The sequence below is a fragment of the Euprymna scolopes genome, chromosome 14, assembly GCF_053919585.1.
Source record: "Euprymna scolopes isolate OS-2025 chromosome 14, ASM5391958v1, whole genome shotgun sequence".
Classification (NCBI taxonomy): domain Eukaryota; kingdom Metazoa; phylum Mollusca; class Cephalopoda; order Sepiida; family Sepiolidae; genus Euprymna; species Euprymna scolopes.
This window is the reverse complement of record NC_136495.1, coordinates 97,717,891-97,738,771: the sequence shown is the minus strand read 5'-3', so window position 1 is coordinate 97,738,771 and position 20,881 is coordinate 97,717,891. Positions and strand designations below refer to the sequence as shown.

The window sequence follows — 20,881 nt, the reverse complement described above, 5'->3', positions numbered from 1 at the left end:
GAGAGAACTTTTGTCCCAGATGTGATGAACGGTGGGACACAAACCACTCCAGGACATGGTCACGGAGCATGAGAGTAGGATATAAAAGGTACTTTTAGTTTTTTATAGCCCCCCCCCCAACAAAAAAAATGATTAATGTACCACAATTGGGAACATTGACGCAATGCAACAATATGCGTTCAACATATGAAAATCGAAAAAAGTGATTTGTCGGTGATGGTAAGATAAGTAATCATTTTGTGTGTGCTTACCAACTCCGTTGCTAGATGTTTGGTTGCATATTACTTAACAGTGAAAACTTGAATTGGAGTGTAGAGATAAATGCAACTGTTAATCTAGGATATTTCACTATTCTTTTAGTTATGCTATAAATAAATTTCTAAGAAATGTACATAGAAATTGTGGGTTCAATTCCTGATAAAGGAACTAGAGAAAAAAAACTGATCTGAGATCTCTAAAGGGCATGGAACACTGAATGATAGCATTATACTCCAGTGAATCAAATAGTGTCTAGTTCGAAATTACCAAAAAGTTACCAACTATAACTAAAACCACCTGAAAAAGGACGAAGAGCATAAAAGGCAAAAATGTTTTTTCTTTTACTTTTTCAGATAGCATAAATGCAAACAAAAAACAAATTATTTTCATGTTGAGCACTATTATTTTTTGTCTTTCTTTTTAATCTATTTATTTAGATTCTACTGAAAGTGCAGTAGAAGCAACTGATTTCTTTGAAGAAGAGGATGAAGAAGAAAAAGATTCCAGTAAAGATGGTAAAACAATTTCATAGATGTCCAAATTAAGACTTGAAGATTCGCCTCAAGTTCTACCCTGTTGCATGATGCTTTCTTTTCTCTCGCTCTCTTCTTTTGTTAAAAAAATGGCATGCTGTGCTTCAGGCATTAAAATTATATTCTTCATTTACTTGTAACTTGTTTGCTTTGCCATAAATGTCATTTTTTTTTTTTTGTTTTTTTAAAAATAAAAATTTTTACTATTATACATAAGTATATTTATATATTATTACTAATCGGAAATGTAATATTATAATGTTTTTACTTATGTAATGCCCTTCTAATTATAAAATTCTTTGAAGTCTTGAACTTTCTTGTCATTTAAAATTGGCTCCTACCATTAGTTGGAAAATCCATTTAATGAAATGAATATATAAATTTTTGTTCCTTGTTTAAAACTAGTAGGGGTGCCCGGCATTGCCCAGGTGTTTGTAGGTGTCTTAAAAAAAGGGGGGGGGGAGCTATAGCGCGAAGGAGGAAAAGAAAGTGAAGAAAAGAATTGGTAATTAAGTTTTGCCCGGGTGGAAGAGACAAAATAAAAAATAAAAAAAAAAATAAAAAAAAGATAACTCGCTAACCATTACGCCATAGTGGATAATGAAATGAACGAGTTAATAATCAAGTTAAGAATCGCGAACTTAAATCTGACTGTAGGCCAGTTAAGCTTTCTGCTGTATGTGTTTCCCTATGATGAAAAACTAGCTTTTAAAAATTCAATCAAAATAAAGATAGAGACAATGTCCGTTCGCAAATCGGAGATATTACGATCTAGGAAGTATAAGGAAGCTTCTCCATAAATGTAACCGAGGTGGGAAGGAAAAAGCCTTTCGCGGACATACATGAACGCGCATGCGCATTTTACCTTGTATATTATAGATTACTCTGGATTTTAAAAAAAATCTTTATAATGTATGTATTCATCACAAAACGAAGATATCATATTCCAAAAATAATGTACATTTATTGAGTAGTTTTGTTTTTCATTAATAATAAAATAGCACGCTCTGTAAATCTCAGTTGAATGGAGTTGTCTGCCTTTGAATTTTAATATGTTCTAAAAAAAAAAAACATGGCGTCTCTCTCAGCTCCCACCTCGCTTACTCATAAAGTTTGATTTTTTTTAGTTAAAGTAACTAATTAATCAATTTGTGATTTTTGGAATATATCTTTGTTCTGTGACGAATTACACCATAAAGATTTTTTTGTATTTTTTTTTTTTTTTTAATTCTAAATAAAGCACAAATTTTTTAATTTTGTAAAAAAAAAAAAAAAAAAAAAAAAAAAAAATTACTAAATGTTATAATAAAACCCAAAATTTGATTGAATTGCAAATTTGCTAAAGTGTTTTTGTTCAGCACAAGAGATATGGAAAAGCAGAAAAATGGTTAGTTAATGTTAAGAAATCCAATGCTTATTTAAAATTACACACTAAAAAATAAAAATACAAAGAAATCTTTATCATGTACACACTCGTCATAAAACGAAGATGTCATATTCCAAATATCATGCAAATTGATTGAGTAGTTTTTGGGTTTTTTGGGTTTTTTTTTTTTTAAATCAAATTTTATGATTGAGGAATAATTCTTGGGTGTTTCTTAATCTTGCACAACCAATTTCTCATCATTTAACATGAATTCCTGTGAATAAATGGATTCAATCTTGCTTCATCAATTTGTCGATTGGTGATTCTGTCCTTGAGATTAATATTCTCATTTTTTAAGTTGAAGCACAAAAACTAACAGCAGCAGTCAATACTTTTAGTCATTATTTCTTTATGCACAGCACAAATCTTACAAGCAGTATTACTAATCAGAAATATAATATTCTATTTTTTTTTTTTACTTAGATTTTTAAGCTCTTCTGATCATAAAATTCTTTGTCTTGAACTTAACACCATTTTGCCAATGTTTTAATTGTGCATTAAAAAAAAATCTGAATTCTTCAATGACAAAAATGAATGACAAAAATTCAGTCCAATGAGACGAGTCACTTAGGTGCAAGTCCAAAATTTAAGAATACAAAAATACAGAAAAATCCTTGATGTACATGTCAGTCAGGGAACAAAAATGTCATATTCAAAAAAATAATGCAAATTCATGAAGTAGTTTTACTTTATACTAAGAAAATAAAATTATGAGTAAGCAGAAAGAGATTGTCTTGTATCGCCATCTTGAAAAAACAAGAACAGATAACTCCACAGCAAGTAAAACTTGCGAAATCAGCCTTGTAATGCTAACAATTTCACATTGATTATTTAAAATCGATTTTCTAATGAAAATTGAGTTAAAAAAAAAACAAAAAAATACTTGTTCAATTTATGATTTTTGGAGTATGACATTTTTATTTTTGTACATCATAAAGATATTTTTGGTACTTTCTTTTATTATTTTTTTAATTAGGTTAAATTCTGGATAAGAACCGTTATTTATTACTTATATATAGTAAGTAATTAATGGAAATTGAATAGCAGTGAGTTGATCATTCAAAGACCAAAATAAGATATTGAGGTAAAAAGCCTTTTAGAAAAGACTGTCATCCTTATCGCTTTTTAAAAAAAGTGTTTTGTTTAGCATCATGAATTGCAATGAGAGCTGCTGCTGCTGCTTAATATGTTGTCATAACAATACAAATACAGACAAATCTTCATATATGTACCAGTGACAGAATGATGTCATATACCAAAAATTGTGTAAATTGATCAAATAGTTTTTATTTTAACTAAGAAAATTAAATTTTATGCGGCCAGGAGCAGTTGTATTGTTTTAGAATGTATTAAAATTTAAAAAATTCGACTACCAGGATTTTGTTTGTATTCAAAATCATTACAACTTTTTAATCACAAAAAATCGTAAAATTTGATTTAAAAGAAAAACTATTCAATCAATTTACATATTTGGAATATGACATCTTCGTTTTGTGACGAGTGTATACATGATAAAGATTTCTTTGTATTTTTATTTTTTAATGTGTAATTTAAAATAAGCACTGAATTTCTTAACATTAAACTTACTGTTTCACAATCCGTTTTATTCCAAAAATTTATTCCAGAAAAATAAAGTTTGGAAACCCATGGCTTAGATTGTAACAACTGTACAGAATATAAAGTTTCAAAAGAACAAAAAAAAAGTTGGGGTAGTGATACCCTTATTAACATAAGACAATTTTAACATCAATGAGGTTCAAGATTATTTTTTTTTAATTTTCAAAATATCTTTTAATTCATTAAGACTTATTTCCACAGATTTATTCTTTCTTTCCTCCTCCCACTACCCTTGAATTAATCTTTCCTTCTCTCTTAATCTTTCTTTCTCTCTCTCTCAGACCTTGAACTTCCATCAGCCTATTCGGATGAGCTGTCTTTTTCTGATGATAACCCTATGCAAGACGGTTCCCCTTCAAAGAGCTTGACATCCCATGATCCACTCGATTTGGAAAAAGACCTCCGCGAGCGGCTAAAGCTGGAATCAAACTCCCCAACAGATAGTGATACGCATACACTGTCCACAGATCATTTGGAAGTAGAAGAAACCCACTCTGAGGCTACGACTAGTATTGCTACGAGCACATCAAAAGGTTTCCACCTTTCCACAATTTTCATTTCCAACGAAAATGCAATGATGTTGCCTTATGCTCATTTCTTACCCAAAATTCACTAAGATTTCGTTAATGCTTAATATATGTAAATTTATAAAAATTGTTTTGTATTTTATTTCATGGACATTTGAAGAACTGCAAAGATTAAACGTAGAATAATTGTTGCAAGAAAAAAAGGTAGATCACTATAAATAATGATGCAAGAAAAAAGGTAGATCACTATAAATAATGATGCAAGAAAAAAGGTGGATCACTATAAATAATGATGCAAGAAAAAAGGTGGATCACTATAAATAATGATGCAAGAAAAAAAGGTGGATCACTATAAATAATGCAAATAGTTATTCATTTTGGAAATTTTAAATTACAAATCAATCTTTTAAGATTTTTTTTAATCTAGAGAAAAGCAAAATATTTGTGTATAATCTATCACTAATAGAGATTTGGTATATGTCTGTCTAAAGCTGAAATTATACAGTCCATCCACACACTGATATATTATTGTGCTAATATTAAATTCAGTGCTTGTGTAGTATCTGTTTTGTTATCAGAATACCATCCTCCCAGATAGTACCATTTTGGAGAGAGGGGATAATATGCTATCTATTTTGTTGTGGTGAGGCATCCTCTCAGGCATTAGCTCCTCCTTAGGGTGGGTGGGTACCACAGTATTTGTTTTGTTGTCATTAAACTAACTTTCCAGGAACTACCTCCTTATTTGGAGGTGGGTGTAATATTTGTTGCGTTATCATGAGATCATCCTCCCAGACATTAACTCCTGGAGTGTAGTTCTTGTCTTGGAGGAAGGTATTTGTTCTTTTGTCATGATACTATTATCTCAGGAATTGTGTCCTCCTTTGGAGGGGACGGGGTAATGTACATTAACAAGAAATTATCACAATCGGTTGCTCATTTTAAGTCAACACTTAAATTATATATATATATATATATATATATATATATATATACTAGCAGGACCCATTAACCGGTGTTACCCCACTTGTAAAAAAAAATTAAACTATGGTTGTTGTTGGTGGCCACTGCCATCCCTGACCAATTGCGGACAGTGGCGGCTGTGGCCAAAAGGTAAAAAAAGCAAGTAAGGGAATGTGGAGGTGGAGCTAATGTAAAAATTTACCCCCCCCCACAAAGTTTTAAAAAATAAAACACAAAATTAACGTGTGTGCAATTTAGCACAAGTGGTAAAAACACAACTGTAGCTAATATAATTTATGTTCAAACTGATCAGTATTTTTTTTTTTTTTATCAGAACGTTTTTTTTTTTGTTTTTTGTTTGTTTTTTGTTTTTTTTTGTTTTTTGTTTGTTTTTTTTTTGGTGGTGGTGGATATGTATATTTTCACCATTGAGAAAAATCATTTAACATTACAACTTTCCCAGGTTTTCAGTAGGGCTGAAAACAAAAAAAAATATTGTAGAAAAATGAAGAATAGTACACAGTATATAATGGTAGCGGTGGTAGGACTTAATAATCAGATAGAAAAATATGAACTTCTTTCTCTGTAGTGGCGATCATGATGATGCTTCCCTTAAGATTAAACATAGGATTTAATTATAATGAATGTGTATAAGATGACATAATAAAGTTACATAAAACGAGGGTTGAAGATTTAAGCATAATAAATTTATATGTGACATCTGTTATTGAAAACCTACAGCAATTTGGTGCAGAAAGGAATTTCTGCAATTAAAATTTTTGCCTGGTAATAAAATCTGCTTAAATATGATATTTTGATTTGCCCAGATTTTGTATATGTTAATATCACACTGCTGATCAAAAATTTAAGACCATTTAAAAATCTTAAAAAAAAATTTTTTTTTTTTTTTTTTTAAGGATAGATTTTAAACTCTTCTGATTTCAGGTTACTAATACTACAATCTAAAAGGTTATGGAAACAAAAAGGTACATTCTAAAAATTTTATTTAAAAATTTGCATTTTTATTAAATTAGGCTTTTTACACGTGATCAAAATTATAAGACCAAGGGTATAAATTGTTAGATTTATGATAATTCTAATGATTTTAGTTGAGTTAGAGATTAGCAATCACTGTGTAAATATGTTACCATGCCTAAAGCAAGAAAACTAAGCGAAGTTGAGCGCTCTCAAATTCTAGGATTCCATAAGCAAGGTTTGTCACAGCGAGCAATAGCAGCTAAAGTAAATTGCAGTAAAACTGTTATTTGCAACTTTCTAAACAACACTGAGAATTATGGAAAAGTACAATCCTTTGGTAGCCCCTCCCCCCCAAAAAAAATTTCTCCTGCATTAAGTAGGAGAATCAAATGGGTTGTTATGAATGACAGAGGACTTTCTTCTAGTCAAATTAAGGTGGTTACAGATGCTGATTGCAGTCCAATAACCATCAGACAACACTTGTAACAAAAAGGCATGGTAAATAAAAGGCGTAAACAAATTTCTCAATGGCTTCCACGTTGCAAAGTGGACTGCTTAAGATTTGGTCATGAATACCAAACCTGGGACGTTTAGAAGTAGAAGAAAGTCCTGTTTTCTGATGAGAAAAAAAATTCAATTTAGATGGTCCTGATATCTTCCAGCGATATTGGCATGACAAAAACATGTCTCTTGAAATTTTTTCCACACGTCATAGTGGTGGAGGGTCCGTAATGGTATGGGGTGCCTTTTCTTACAGAGTGATGATGGAGCTCCAGGTGGTGCAGGGTCGTCAGACAGCAGCTGGTTATGTTAGCATGCTACAAAAAGCATCTTTTGATGATGGATGGTTATTCCAACAGGATAATGCTGCAATCCACACTGCAAGACGGACCTTGAGCTTTCTACAAGAAAATGGAGTCCATCCGGCATGCTCACCGGACTTGAATCCAATTGAAGATGTTTGGGGATGGATGACAAGAGAAGTTTATCGAAATATTCAACAAAAAATGTACTTCTTCAGAAACTGGAGCAGGATCCCCCACACCTTAATGGAAACCCTTATTTCTAGCATGCTCTAAAGAATTTTTGAAGTCATCAAAAGCAGTGGAGGTAGAACTCATTAAGTTTGATTGTTGAAGCTTTTCATACACTTTTTCTACAATTTAATAGAATTTTTGTCTCTGGTCTTAGAATTTTGATTATGTGTAAAAAGCTTGATTTAATAAAAATATCAATTTTAAAAATAAATCTTTCGAACGTAGCTTTTTGTTTCCATAACCTTTTAGATTGTAGTATTAGTAACCTTAAATCGGAAGTGTTTAAAATCTATCCTTAAAAAAAGTTTGTTTTTTTTGTTTTTGTTAAGATTTTTGATCAGCAGTGTATAGTCGTCATATAAAAAAAACATTTGGGCGTCATCAGGCAGAATCAAAACCGAAAGCAAAACTGTAGCATTCAAAGCTGGTAACGTTACAACTATACCAACATAACATGCATATGAACTGATTAAAAATAAACTAAGATGAATGTACAAAATGTATAATGTTTTTTTTTCATTTTGACCCCCTAAAAACTATTTTAACTGGCTAAAAACCCATCAAAGAATCGTCCATAAAAAATCTTTTGAGGCTCCTAGCGTTGTTCTGCAACTTTTAGTCTTGGAAGAGATAGTTTGAAAATATGGAGATGAACAGATATATAGCCTCGGTGTCTGGTATTGCCCAGGGGTTTATAGGTGTGCATTGAGCAAAAATAAAGTGGTAGTAGGCAGGCAGGCAGGCTCGAACCCGTGATGTGAAGACAGAAAAGAAAGTGAAAGAAAATTTGACGTCTTGCCGTTACTCCATGGCACAACCTGAGGTCTTAAGCGTTCAAATTTAACATAGTCAGTCAAAGAGAAAAGATGACTTGCAGAAATGGCGTTGCATTTTAACCTCCAAAGAAAGCAAATTAGACACAAGATCGTTTTTAATGTGGGGGAAAACCAGCTCCTCCAAAAAGGGGCACTCTGGGAGTATCCCAATAAATAGTAATTGTCTCAGTATGAAGGGTTTCTCCTACATTGACCAAGGACCAATTACAGAACAGATACTACCTGGCCCGAAAGCCAGGCAATTGTGTCGATTAGTTTCACTTTATTTATACGAAAAAGACAAACAAACACTAGAGATAATGGCACGGTGAGAATTTTGTTTAACTCAATCAAAAAAAAGGGAGGATGTTCGTTTGCGAATCTGAGATATTATGATCTGGAAAGTATGTGAAAACTCGTGGAATCTAACAAACACGATGAGCCGATGCAAAAAGCCTTTCATGGACATACACAAACGCTTGCACCCAGTTTGCCATTTGTATAATAGATTATCTGGATTTTCCTAAAAAAGACCCTTTATAGGGTAAAATTTGAATCTAATTTTAGTAAATAGATATATTTATTAAAAAAATCTTGAACTTTTAAACTGTTAAATTTTGAATTTTATATCAACATCAAGTGCTTTTTCAACAGTGGATTTTCTATTTCAAAAATTTTTCTTTGAAGTTTTCTTATTTACAAAATACTAAAAATACTTGCAAAACGTTGGGCATGTGTGTGAAGAAAAGAATATTATTTTAAGAAAGAAACGCTCTTGAACAAGAAATTAACTTCTGCTGAAATGTTCACATATAAATAAGATGGGGATTCTAAGTAAAGACCAACAATCAGTTTCCATTATTCCAAATTTGCGTATTCATTTTTTAAACAATTTTTAATAAATTAGTATGCTGTAATATTCATCTGCAATTTGTTCTCAAATACATAAGTTTTGTAGATAGTAAAGTGCCTGATATCGCCAGGATTCTGAGAACAAACTTTGAAATATTTATTTACATAAAACATAAATATAAATTTACATTTAAACAAATTAGGCACGAGGCCATCAAGTGTGAGGAGCTCTTTACTGGAATCATCTCGGTCACCACAATACAACATTAATTTGATTTTGGCCAAAAAGCAGAGGAACTAAATAAGAAATGGTGAAAATGGAAAAAGTTCTTTTGAAGTGTCCTTGAGAATTTAAATTTGAAAATTGGGCAAAATGTCATTAGAAACCACAAATAAAATGCAAATATTTTTTAATAAACCTTGGCCTTGAATTTTTAGAATAGAATATCCTTCATCAGAGATGAATTGTTTCATATCAGTAAAATTATTGCCTTTTTTATATAATTAGTAAAGTTCAGTTGATCTGTTAAAGAAAAAAAAACCCCGTAAATATGTTTGCAGCTTTAATACCTTTACATATGCAACTCTCAACAGGATAACACTGCATTTCAGTATGTTGTATTTCTGCTGTGTTTGAGAGTTGATAAAATATCATCTTCTGGCATCAGTACTAAAACGTGATCTTTTTATTTGCAGAGAGTATGTCGTTCAGTGCCCTCCACCAACGTTCCGTGCTGGATATCATTCGCCAGGATAGCAAAGCAGAATTTAGAAATGTTCCTCGTCTCAATCAGGTATGATTTTTTTTTTTTTTTTTTTTTATTTCAATATATTTTTAAATTTCTTGGCAGTCAATAATTTCCTAAATTGATGATGACTTATTCTCAAACTTTTTGACATTGAATATTCTAATGTAGTTTGGCTTAAGTTTTTCAAGTCTTCTATGAGAAAGGATGTGACTAAAGTCTGTGTATTCTATCCCATTCAGTTGTGAGGAGGAATATAAAAAGAAGCATACTGTCACACCAAACATAAAACTGAAGGAATATTCAAATAAATTTGTTTGCAAAGGTTTCCCCAATTTTTCCTATTCACATGAAAGTGGTGCTATGGAACTGACTGGATTCAAACTTGACAAACTTGGATTACCAGTTCAAGTTTGTACTCCACTTAAGGGAATATTGAAAAGCAATAATTTGATTGCATACAAAATGATCACCCCCCCCCTAACACCTGTGGAATTTCATTGAATGACTTTCATTTTTAATATACTGTTCAAATATTTCCAATTTTTCATCTATATAAATAAAACAAACGTGTGTCTGTCTGTTTGAAAATATTGAATTGATAAACTCTTAAACTACTGGTCACATAACACTGAAATTAACAGGAAATAGTAATCATACACCAAGGATGGTTTATAACGAGTAAAATGGATGGATGAAAAAAGTGTAAAGAAATATGTCGGCAAGTTGAAATGCAAAATGCCCATTTCAACTTGCTGATATTTTTATTTCTTTCTGCGCATGTCCAAATTCAATTCATTTCTATAAGTCGTTTGATATTAAATATTAACTCTTTATTATCTGTTTCTTGATAGCTACATTGGTAAGGAACATGGCTGGAGCGCTAAATGTTTTGGTTTCAAATCTAGCTAATGGAACCGAAGTCTTTTAAATCAGTACTGTATATTAGGTACAATATTATATTCAATAGATAATTGGCTTTGTAATGATAAATATAAAATCTGCATGAATTGAAATATGTTTAAGCGTATTTTACAACCCGGAAAGTGTCCCCACCCATTCCTGCTAGTTTAAAATAAAATTACATCAATATATTTTTGTACATGTTTAGTTATTTTTAAAATTTATTTTTATTTTTTTATTTTTTTCAGGAACAGTTTATCCAATTGTGGAAAAGCCTGTACGACATGTTTGCTAATCACCCAGACGAGCAGCATCTTTATCATTCCATCGCCAATGTCGGAACGCTTTTACTAGAGATTGGAGAAGTTGGCAAAAAATTTTACTTAAAGGGAACGGAAACAGATGACGGATTGTCAGAGTCAGACGAAAACCATAGCGAAAACAGTTCTGGAGTAGACAACAACAAAACTAATATGTCCACATCAGTTGCAACTACAGATTCCGTATCAACCACTAACTCTGAACAGACTCCAGATATTGGAAAAGATGATGTGAAATCTGTTGACAGTGCTGTCGTGAATGATACTGCTGTTTCCTCTGGTGATGGCGGCAGCGGGGGTAGTAATTGTGGTGAAGGCAATTCACCGAAACGGCCTATGTCCGAAACGAGTGACTCCTCAAGCAAGCCTGACACAGACTGGCTGATCACTTTTGAACAGTTCTTGGCTTCAATGCTGACTGAACCTCCAGTTGTGAAATATTTTGAACAGATGGTGGACGTCAGTTCCCTGGTACAAGGCCTACGAAACCGGCGATTGGCACGGCACACAAGCATAGCGCCATCTCAAACACAGAAATAATGATTAAGAAAAAAAAAAAGTTAAAAATTTTCTTTTTGTAATGCAACGTTCACAATTTACGTAACTGATGCACCGGATCATTTTTTTTTTTTTTTTTTTAATATTTCAATATTAAATTTTAAAATATGAAGACAAAAGAATGTCATATGGTCCTTATTGAGAATCACACACAAAAAAAAAAAAAAAAATGGAAAAATCTTAATGATGTACGTATCCAGCACTGAACAAAAATGTCAAAATTACATAAATTGTTTGTTTTTTTTTAATTAGGAAAATCAATTTTTAGTGATTAAAGTTTTAATTATTTTGAATACAAATAAAAATTCTGCAGTTTGAGTTGTCGTCCTTGAATTTTAACACATTTTAAAACATGATGGCTCCCGTCTCATTCATCATAAAATTTGGATTTTCTTAGCTAATAAAGAAAACACTACTTGACCAATTTATGTAATCTTTAGTATATGACATCTTCATTCTGTGACTGGTACGTACATCAAAGATTTTTCTTTCTTTTTTTTTATTTTATCATTTTTTTTAATCAAGTTGAATTCTAAATAAGAACCAATCATATTTTTATGGGTGATATCGCTACTTAGTATGGCCATTTTTATTATGACTTTCTGAATGAAAGCAAAGCCATACATGAAGACTGATAGGATTTTGTATAAAAGACTTTGAATGGTTCATGATTGCTTATTTTGTAGAAGCTTCAGAATTTAACATTTGTAAATATAAGGGGTAAAAATATCCTCTGGGTGTATAGCTTTTAGACAATGCTTTTTACAGAGGAAATAATGATAGTTTTAAAATGCAGTAATTTGCATAAGAAACTTTTAGTATATATAACAGGGTAGAGATGATCTATTTCTATTAAAACTTTTATTTCTACCTTTTTCTCCCTAACTCCTCCTTTTCTTCTCTGCCAAACCCATTCCTCTCAAGCTGGACACACACACACCTTTTATATAATAGATTCCTTGTCAGCATTATCTTTGCAAATTAGTACATATCACACACACACACTCTACCCCCACCTAGAAAATAAATAACTCTTTTCTAAATTTTAGATATTATTCATTCGGGATAATGCTGACCAAGAATATATAACTTTGTTGGTCTTTGTTTTGTAGTCTTTGACGTTTAACTGGATATACAAACACATATACACATAGACAACTTTATACAATAGATAAAATTATAAAACATTATAAGGAAGAATTTTTGTGTTAAGTTTATTTGACAAAAGATATTATACAAACATGTCCCTTGTTTAATTCTATTATATTTAGCTATGATTCAAGATTCTTTGATTAATCTATATATTATGTTTATTATTTTTATATTCAATTTTTTGTGTATTTTTCACATCAAATGTATTCCTAGGGCAGTTACATTAGTTATACATAACTATGTAAACTGTATCAGATCTTCTACACAGTATCACAAAAACTATTTCTGTTGGTTTATTTTGTAGTTTGGCGACATACTAATATATAGTAAGCAAAAATACATTTAGCATAAAATACAAAAGTGATAAAACAACCCATCATAGCCAAATATGACAGGATTAGACAAAGATCTTTTTTTTTCATCAAATCTATCTTAATACAATATGAAATCTTTATTTATAACCTACCAATTATAATTATTTAACTTGATTTCACATGAATTACAACTTTCCGATATAAATTACTATAATTTAAAACTGTCATGTCAAACTTATAAAGAGAAAAAAATGGATGGTTATAAATTGACAAATATTTTCTTTTTATTCAAAAACTTTTTTGTCATTTCTGTTCTTTTAAATACAAAAATTTAAAAAAAATATCACTATTAGATAACTTTTTATACCCATCCTCAAGGATGGGGACAAAATTCAGTTATGTTTTATTTGAAAACCTCTAAAGTTACTTTTTTATTATAAGGACTTTAATTTTCAAGGGATCTATTTTGTCATTTCTGTTCTCTTAAATCAAAAACTTAAAAAAACAAAAAAAATTATCAGATAATTTGGAGGATGGGGGCAAAATCCACTATTGTTTTATTTGAAAACATCTGAAGCTACATTTTTTTTTCTTATTTAGAACTTCAATTTTCAAGCGATCTGAAATAGACACCAAATTTATCAAAACATTTACTGCTCTGCTTGAACCAATGAATGAATGGCTACAATTGGAATGGAATTTATCGCGCAAAAATATAATTTGATACAAATTGGATTTGGGAAAAAATTTTCTTATTTGGATTCCATTATTTTTTATTTTAAGCAATTTTAGATTATTTTCCAAATTCTACACTTTTTATGTTAAAATATGCTTCATTTGAATTTTCTGTTAAAAAACACAAAAACTGTACAAAAAATATTAAAATTGTCACTGAAAATGTCAAAAACTTGATATAAATAAATATTAATAATCATCATTGAAAAAAAATGTTCATTTTATTATTTTCAAAAGAATTATACCGTTTTTAATTTTAGATTTTTTTTAATCAATGAAATCTATTTGCCTTTACGTGGTCAGTTAGAACGAATGAAATGAAGGCAAGTGGAAATCTAAGACCACCAGACAGAACTATGCTGATTCCATAATAGAAACAATTGAATGAAATCTCCTTCTAATGTGGGACTTGTTTTTGATTTGGTTAAGCGAAAGAGTAAGAGTTTTATTATGCAAGGAAAAAAAAAAAGAAAACAAAAAAAAAACTTATTTCAGCTGAACTAGAAAGGAATTAAAGACACAGACAATAGTAAACTTTACGGTTCCACACTCCATGGCAAATTCCAAAATTGAAGAATATAATGGAAGTTGCCTACCATAAGTTTAAAAATATCCAAACAAAATTTAAAACCTAAAATAATTTCAGAGAATTATGAGCAACGCCAGGTAGCTGCAGCTAGTTTGAAAAAAAAAAAAAGAAAAAAAGAAAATCTTCTAAACATTGAACTTTTGATTCAAATTGTAAAATATTGCTTTAAATAGAGCAGAAAGCTTCTAAATTGGAAATAATCCATGCTAGGAATTTTCATAATGCTACACCAGTTACAATGGAAATAAAAAAATTGATCTCCCCCACCCCTTCCCCCGTGATGGGAGCAAGAGTGATTGTTTTAAAAGCATAAATCTATATCAACTTAAAACTTTTTTATATAAAATTTAAACAAAATCTAAAATTAGTACTAACCAGCAGAGTGTTGATCAAGGAAAAAGTCTATAAGAGATGTAGGACAGTGAAACCTGATCAGCAAGGGTTGAGGACATGTGTCGCATGGAGAAAAATGATATGAGAATGATACGGGGATGTGGAATAAGTCTTAAAGACAGGCTTAGATCTCATGATCATGGTTGCGACATTCACTCTGCATCAGTTGGTCTGGCTCCTTTCAACAAGCTTACTACGTCCTAAATACTGCCTGACTGGGCACAGCGATCCAAGACTGTTTCCATTATGAGCATAAGCCGATTCAGTTCCAGTGATGGACCCTCTAAAGGTAAGGGCCCAAAATCAGTTCCAGCATCCGGCTTCACCGTCCTGAGCCATGTTTTCAGTTGGCCACCACAATGTTTCTTCAAGCCTGGTGATGGTGGTGGGTCGACGAAGGATGTAGTTGAACCAAGACATTTGGCAAGGAGATTTTGGAGGCAGTGGATCTTGCAGCAAGTACAAACTGTACTATTGGAGATAAACTGTTGCCAGCACACATAGAGGATGTGGTGTAGGCAGTGATGGTCGAACATCTCCAATTTGCATAGGTCAAGTCTTGCAGTCATAAAAATGCATGACTTTATGCAAGCAAGTAACCTACACAGACTGAACGTATTTGACCATCATGACGATGATGACTTCAGGAAGATTCAATTTTTGCAGTATGTGGAGACGTGTACAGAAGAGGAGACTTCAATGATTTGGCAACATTGAAAGCATAGATGAGTGTTCTTGGATTAGAAGATGTAGAAATGTTGAAGTAGCAGATTTAGTTCACAGATAAAGGAAAAGATGGGAGGAAGGGGACTTAAGAGACTGAGGAATAAAATGAGATCTGGTTAGAAACAGGTTAGTTTGGAAGTCCGTTTCTAAAAGCCGTCCAACACATGCCAGTATGTAAAATGGATGTTAAATTGAATATGATGATGATGACGACTTTATTCTCAAACTTTATTCAATATTCAAAAGTAGTTTGACTCTTTGACTGTAATACAGAAAACTTTTAACTAAGAGAAGAAAGATTACCCAAGAGATCGACTGGCTCTTTGAAATAATAGTGTCTTCTGGGATATGAGGTTTTTATTTTGAATGCTGTGGTAGTGTGCCACTTGAAACTTTTAAAAAATTATGATCATCCCAAATAGTTGCCACCTTTTGATTAGTAGGTTTCTACATTCTGTAATAAAGCAGATTATCCTTTTGAAGAAGGTGACTGTGTGGCCCACTATAAATGACCACAGTATATATTGCATATGTATTCCAGCAGAACAAGCAAGGAGGTCAGATGGGTTTCTGTGGGTTTCAGAGACAGGAGTTATTGGTCGTTAAGCTAATGGACAGTTTATGTTCAGCTGGGAGATATGTTTGTCTTGATTTTCCAGCCCATCATTCAGTAAGAGAAAACAAGTGTAAACATGCATAATGCATGTTTAGTATTGAATGTCTGCTTTACATGCAGGTGAGAAATGTTTGGCCAAGAGAAGCAATTGAAAACGTTTCTGATTTTCAGTTTGGCCACTAATTGTTTTCTCTTTGAAAAATGTTGATATCTACTTGCATGGGGCTTCCTGCATAGAGCAAGATAAAAAAAAATAAATAAAATAATACTCTTAGGTTGTAAACAGATATAAGCTTTTTTTTTTTACGTGGATTCTGTCTGGCCATTATCGTTAATGGTGATCCCTCGGGATGGTTTAATGGGAATGATTGAGAAAGACAAGAACCTAAGATTTCCGGTCAAAAGTATATACACTCCAGCCTATGGGTAGAGGAGATCGGTTGGAGACGACCATCTAGGTGCAAGATAGTTTGATTTTCTGGGATTTAATGGTCGATTAGATGTTTGTGTTTCTCAAAGAGAGATGGGCTCTAAACAGGATTTGTGTTTTGAGTTGGTTGGACAGAAGTTTTTTTTTTTTTTTTTAAACGAGAATCCTTGTTACCAAAATAAAACATGCTAGTTGTTTAAAGAGAGTTGCAATTTCACTTGGAGGAAGAATTCTTGATATTTATTTAGAATCAGTTAATAAAAATAAAACATCTTTATGAAGTACGTACTTGTCATATTTCAAAAATCATGAAAATTTTTTTTTTTTTTTTTTTTTATTAGCGATATCAAATTTTATGGTTTTTAGCGATTAAAAGTTTTGATTATTTTGAATACAAACAAAATTTATGTAGTCGAATTGAGTTGTCAACCTTGAAGTTTCACACATTGTAAATCATAAGGCGGGTTCTAATCCCCATCGAACTTTCTCATAAAATTTGATTTTCTTAGTTACAAAAAAAAAAAAAAAAACCCCAATTGATCAATTTGTGATTTTTGGAATACGACCTTTGTTCCAAGACGAGTACATACATCATAAAGGTTTAATTGTTTTATTAGGTATAATTCAAAATAAGCACCAAATTCTTCTGTTGCAGTACTGACTTATACCACACTGAATCCACGTTGGAATGGAGTATTAATTTTTTAACAAGCAGCACAAGTACGATAATCATGGCCCGTGCAGTGAACGCACACAGACACGTTCATACAATATCAAGCTCAAAATTAAATAAATTTTTACTGGTTTTAAATGAGTTGTGATTTTACTTGGCAGTAGAACCATTTTGTTACAAAAATGACAGAGCCAACATCAAATTCATATGAGCACAAGACAATCAATTTGTGCTGTTAATGCACACAAACCAGGTTTACAGTTCTACATTGAACATCAGGTTTGACCAAACTTGATTAAGCCTTAAATATGGATATTTCTAACCATTTTGCCAATCTCAAACAAAATGAAGCAAAATTGTCTGCACTGGTAGACGTGTTGCATACAAAAACACTGTTGCGAAAGTGAGATTCAAGATAGAGACCTCTCTTTGGATTTTCCCCTCTATGAACGTGTGTGTGTGTGCGCATGTACTGCATGAGCCATAACCATTCACTTTTTGTGCTGGTCCAGAGTTGTGTAATTCTGACACCCACAATGGTGATCTTAGTCGTGAGATGACCAGAGGGCAGCAGAAGAAAACTTATAAAATGAAATAGGACGTATCTCCCCTGATTTACGTTCAGAAACAATACATAAAACCTGATGTTGATGGGACAAAGGCAGATTCCCAAATTACTAGAAATGTCATGTGAGCATGGGCTCCGTGCCAACGCCTAAGCACAGACTATGCTACTCAAGTCCACAGAAGCCTGTTTATATAGGCATACGATTAACCAACACAATGTGCTAACCAACTATCACAAGACGATCCAACAGTTCAGCAGGAAAGGACTAATATCTAGATACCAAGCTGCAAATAAAAGCATATAAATTTTATCCCTTCATTTGTATTTTTTTTTTTTTAACCATACGCTTATTTATAAAACAAAGTTATCTTCTGAAATTTCAATAATGTTCATTTTGTTCTTTTGAACAAAAAAAAAAGTACAAGCCCAACCAAACACAAACAAACCATCTGTTTCTGAAGACCACTAAAAAGCAGCAGACTCTCACACTACAAAAAAACAAACTGACAGAGGGCAAATTGACTGACTCACCTATGAGCTTGGATATTCATACTTGAAAGTGTGAATCTGCTTGGAATCTATGGGCATCAAAAACTCAACATCTAGGGGAGATATGTCCTATTTCGTTTTATAAGTTTTAAACAGGAATTACGATTTTTATTTAGAAAGAATTCTTCTGCTGCCCTTTGGTCATCTCACGACTAAGGTCACCCAATTGACATTGTGGGTGTCATATCAAATAGGCCATTATTCTGGACAATATTTCAGTAGGTCATAACCATAGCAGGGGACCTCATTTAGAAAAACATTACTTTTTCAAGGCTTTATTTCTTGGTTGCTGTTTTTTGCATGTAGACAAATCAAATACTGAGTGGTCCACCTCAAGTTGAAGATATTTTCACATTTCTGGCTGGTTTCTCTTTGCATTGTTAAATATTACTCACTCCAAGCAAGTCTGTTATCCACATGCATTACAACTATGCAACAGATTAATCATGCAACTGCACGTTTACATCCACATTAAAATGATCAAAATCTAGTAGAAGAATAAGGACACCTTACTACTAAAATTAACTTTACCAAAATTAAGTTGTGACTAAAAACTACAAAATAGAGATTATCCTTTTTTGTATAATGCTTTTATTCAGTGTGTAAACAATGAAATTGTAGTGCATAATGTATATGGACAGACCCCCTCACACACACACACACCAAAGGAGGTAACTGTGACTTCATGATTTTTTTCAATGTTAATTGTTCTTAAATTAAATAGATAAAATAAGATTTTCACCTTAGTATAAAGGATTCTATAACCAGACTAATTGGATTCTAGATGTTTTTGTTGCTTTTAGCAACAAAAACAAACCCGAAATGTCAGAACCAGAAATAACATGACAAAACAAAACCTGAATGCGTTTCAGAATTATGAAAAGCCTGACAGACAACCTACCCAATTTCTACCTTAAGCAACTACCAGTACTTTGTAGTCGTTATAACAGCTGTTTCACCAGACTATTGAAGGTTGAAACACGCTAGTAAGTACAGAACCATCTGTTGTCTCATTATGACATACAAACTCTTCACTGGCCTGGTTGCAAACAGCATCTTGCCTCTGGAGAATACCTAGAAAAAGAACCAGCAGAGTGCAGGAGAAAGTGTTTTGGCACCAAGGACCAGTTGATTATTACAACCATCCTTGAGGACTGTAGGATGAAGCAGAGAAACTCAAGTATGGCTTGGATTAATTACCAAAGGGCATGATGGTGTGCCCCCATACATGGCTATTGTGGTGTCTTGATTTACATAAGATCCATCCAATAATCAAAGAGATTATGGCTGTAACATATAAAAGTGTGGCAATCACCCATGATATTAAATCATGCTAATGGAACTGTAAAAAAAAACTAATATCAACATCAGAAGAGAAATCTTCTAAAGGGATAGTCTATCTCCTTTACTCTTCTGCCGTTAAATCCATTAAGCGAGTTAATGAAAAGCAGGAGTGCCTACAATCTGAGCTAGGGCCACCAGCAAGATCCAAACAAAAAAGTCAACCACCTGCTCTTCAGAGATATTGGAATAAAGTTTGGTTTGGACAAATCTGTCTAGAGCTAAGAAAAAGGTTGAAACAGGAAAACATACAGCTTGAAGATATTGATATCAAGGAACTAGAAGAGCAGGAAAAATACAAATACTTTGACATAGAAGAGAACAATTCAACGCAACATACCAATATGAGAAAAAAAAAAATTAGCAGTGAATATGTTGTGTAAGGAAAATGGAAAATCTGTAAAGCAGAATCAAAAACAAAGTCACTGCCATTAACTAACTAGCCATTCCTCTGATAACATACAGATTTTATATTGTTGACGAGTCACAAGGGGACAAAAACAGAACTTGAATGCCTACTAGACACTATCCTTGAGTGTCTAAGGTTTTTCTGTACAAGGGTTTGTCAGGACAAACTGGCACTTTCCCTGAAAGTGAACCCTGACTAAATATTCAAAATAAAAGTATTCGCAGCACAAATAAGATATCCTCATTATGACCAACCTACACTGGCTTTTATGAGAAATGTGTATCTTCTTCAAGTGATGTTACCTCAAGTAACAACAAAGCTAGATACTCCACCAGACATGAGAAATTATTGTCCTGGAATCCAAAGACCAATACACCACAAGAAAGATATACTACAACATATACTGGGGAGAGGAAAATTATGTTCAAAACTTTTTTACTCACTGTTGATGTAATGTGAGATGTAAAGGAGAACTTTAACGGAATATTCGAATATCGATGATCTTATATAGAGATCAAGTGTTAACCCAAGAAATTGAAGCCCATGCATTTCTGAGAACATTGACTGAAGTAAAATGAAATATACACAGACACTAAAATGTGGAAAATGCTGACACTATACAGAATAACATACAAAAAGCAGAGTCTGCCTAGGTTGTATCTGCCCAGAAGAGTAGGAGGTATGGGTATCTCAGAAACTAACCATCAGCATCACACCACAAGGACTCGGAAATATCTGATGAGCTACCAAAATCCAAACCTAAAAATGGTACATCAACATCATGAAACAAGAGCCAACAGAACAACCTCCATCACAAAATTGGCTAAACATTTTGAACCAGAAAACAAGTCTG

General features: G+C 32.4%; 1 protein-coding gene across 2 annotated transcripts in view; it reads left to right on the top strand.

Moving 5' to 3' along the window:
- LOC145293194 (TBC1 domain family member 9-like) overlaps positions 1 to 11,703 on the top strand; it is a 152,804-nt gene extending 141,101 nt beyond the window's left edge. Inside the window, exons 28-31 of one of the 2 annotated variants that reach the window (XM_080139689.1) lie at positions 696 to 773; positions 4,116 to 4,367; positions 9,703 to 9,800; positions 10,904 to 11,703. In XM_080139689.1, the coding sequence (XP_079995815.1) occupies positions 696 to 773; positions 4,116 to 4,367; positions 9,703 to 9,800; positions 10,904 to 11,515 (1,040 nt within the window). In that variant the 3' untranslated portion in view covers positions 11,516 to 11,703. The remainder of the gene's footprint in view (positions 1 to 695; positions 774 to 4,115; positions 4,368 to 9,702; positions 9,801 to 10,903) is intronic. The other variant, XM_080139690.1, reaches the window with a different exon arrangement.
- Positions 11,704 to 20,881: the final 9,178 nt, after the last annotated feature.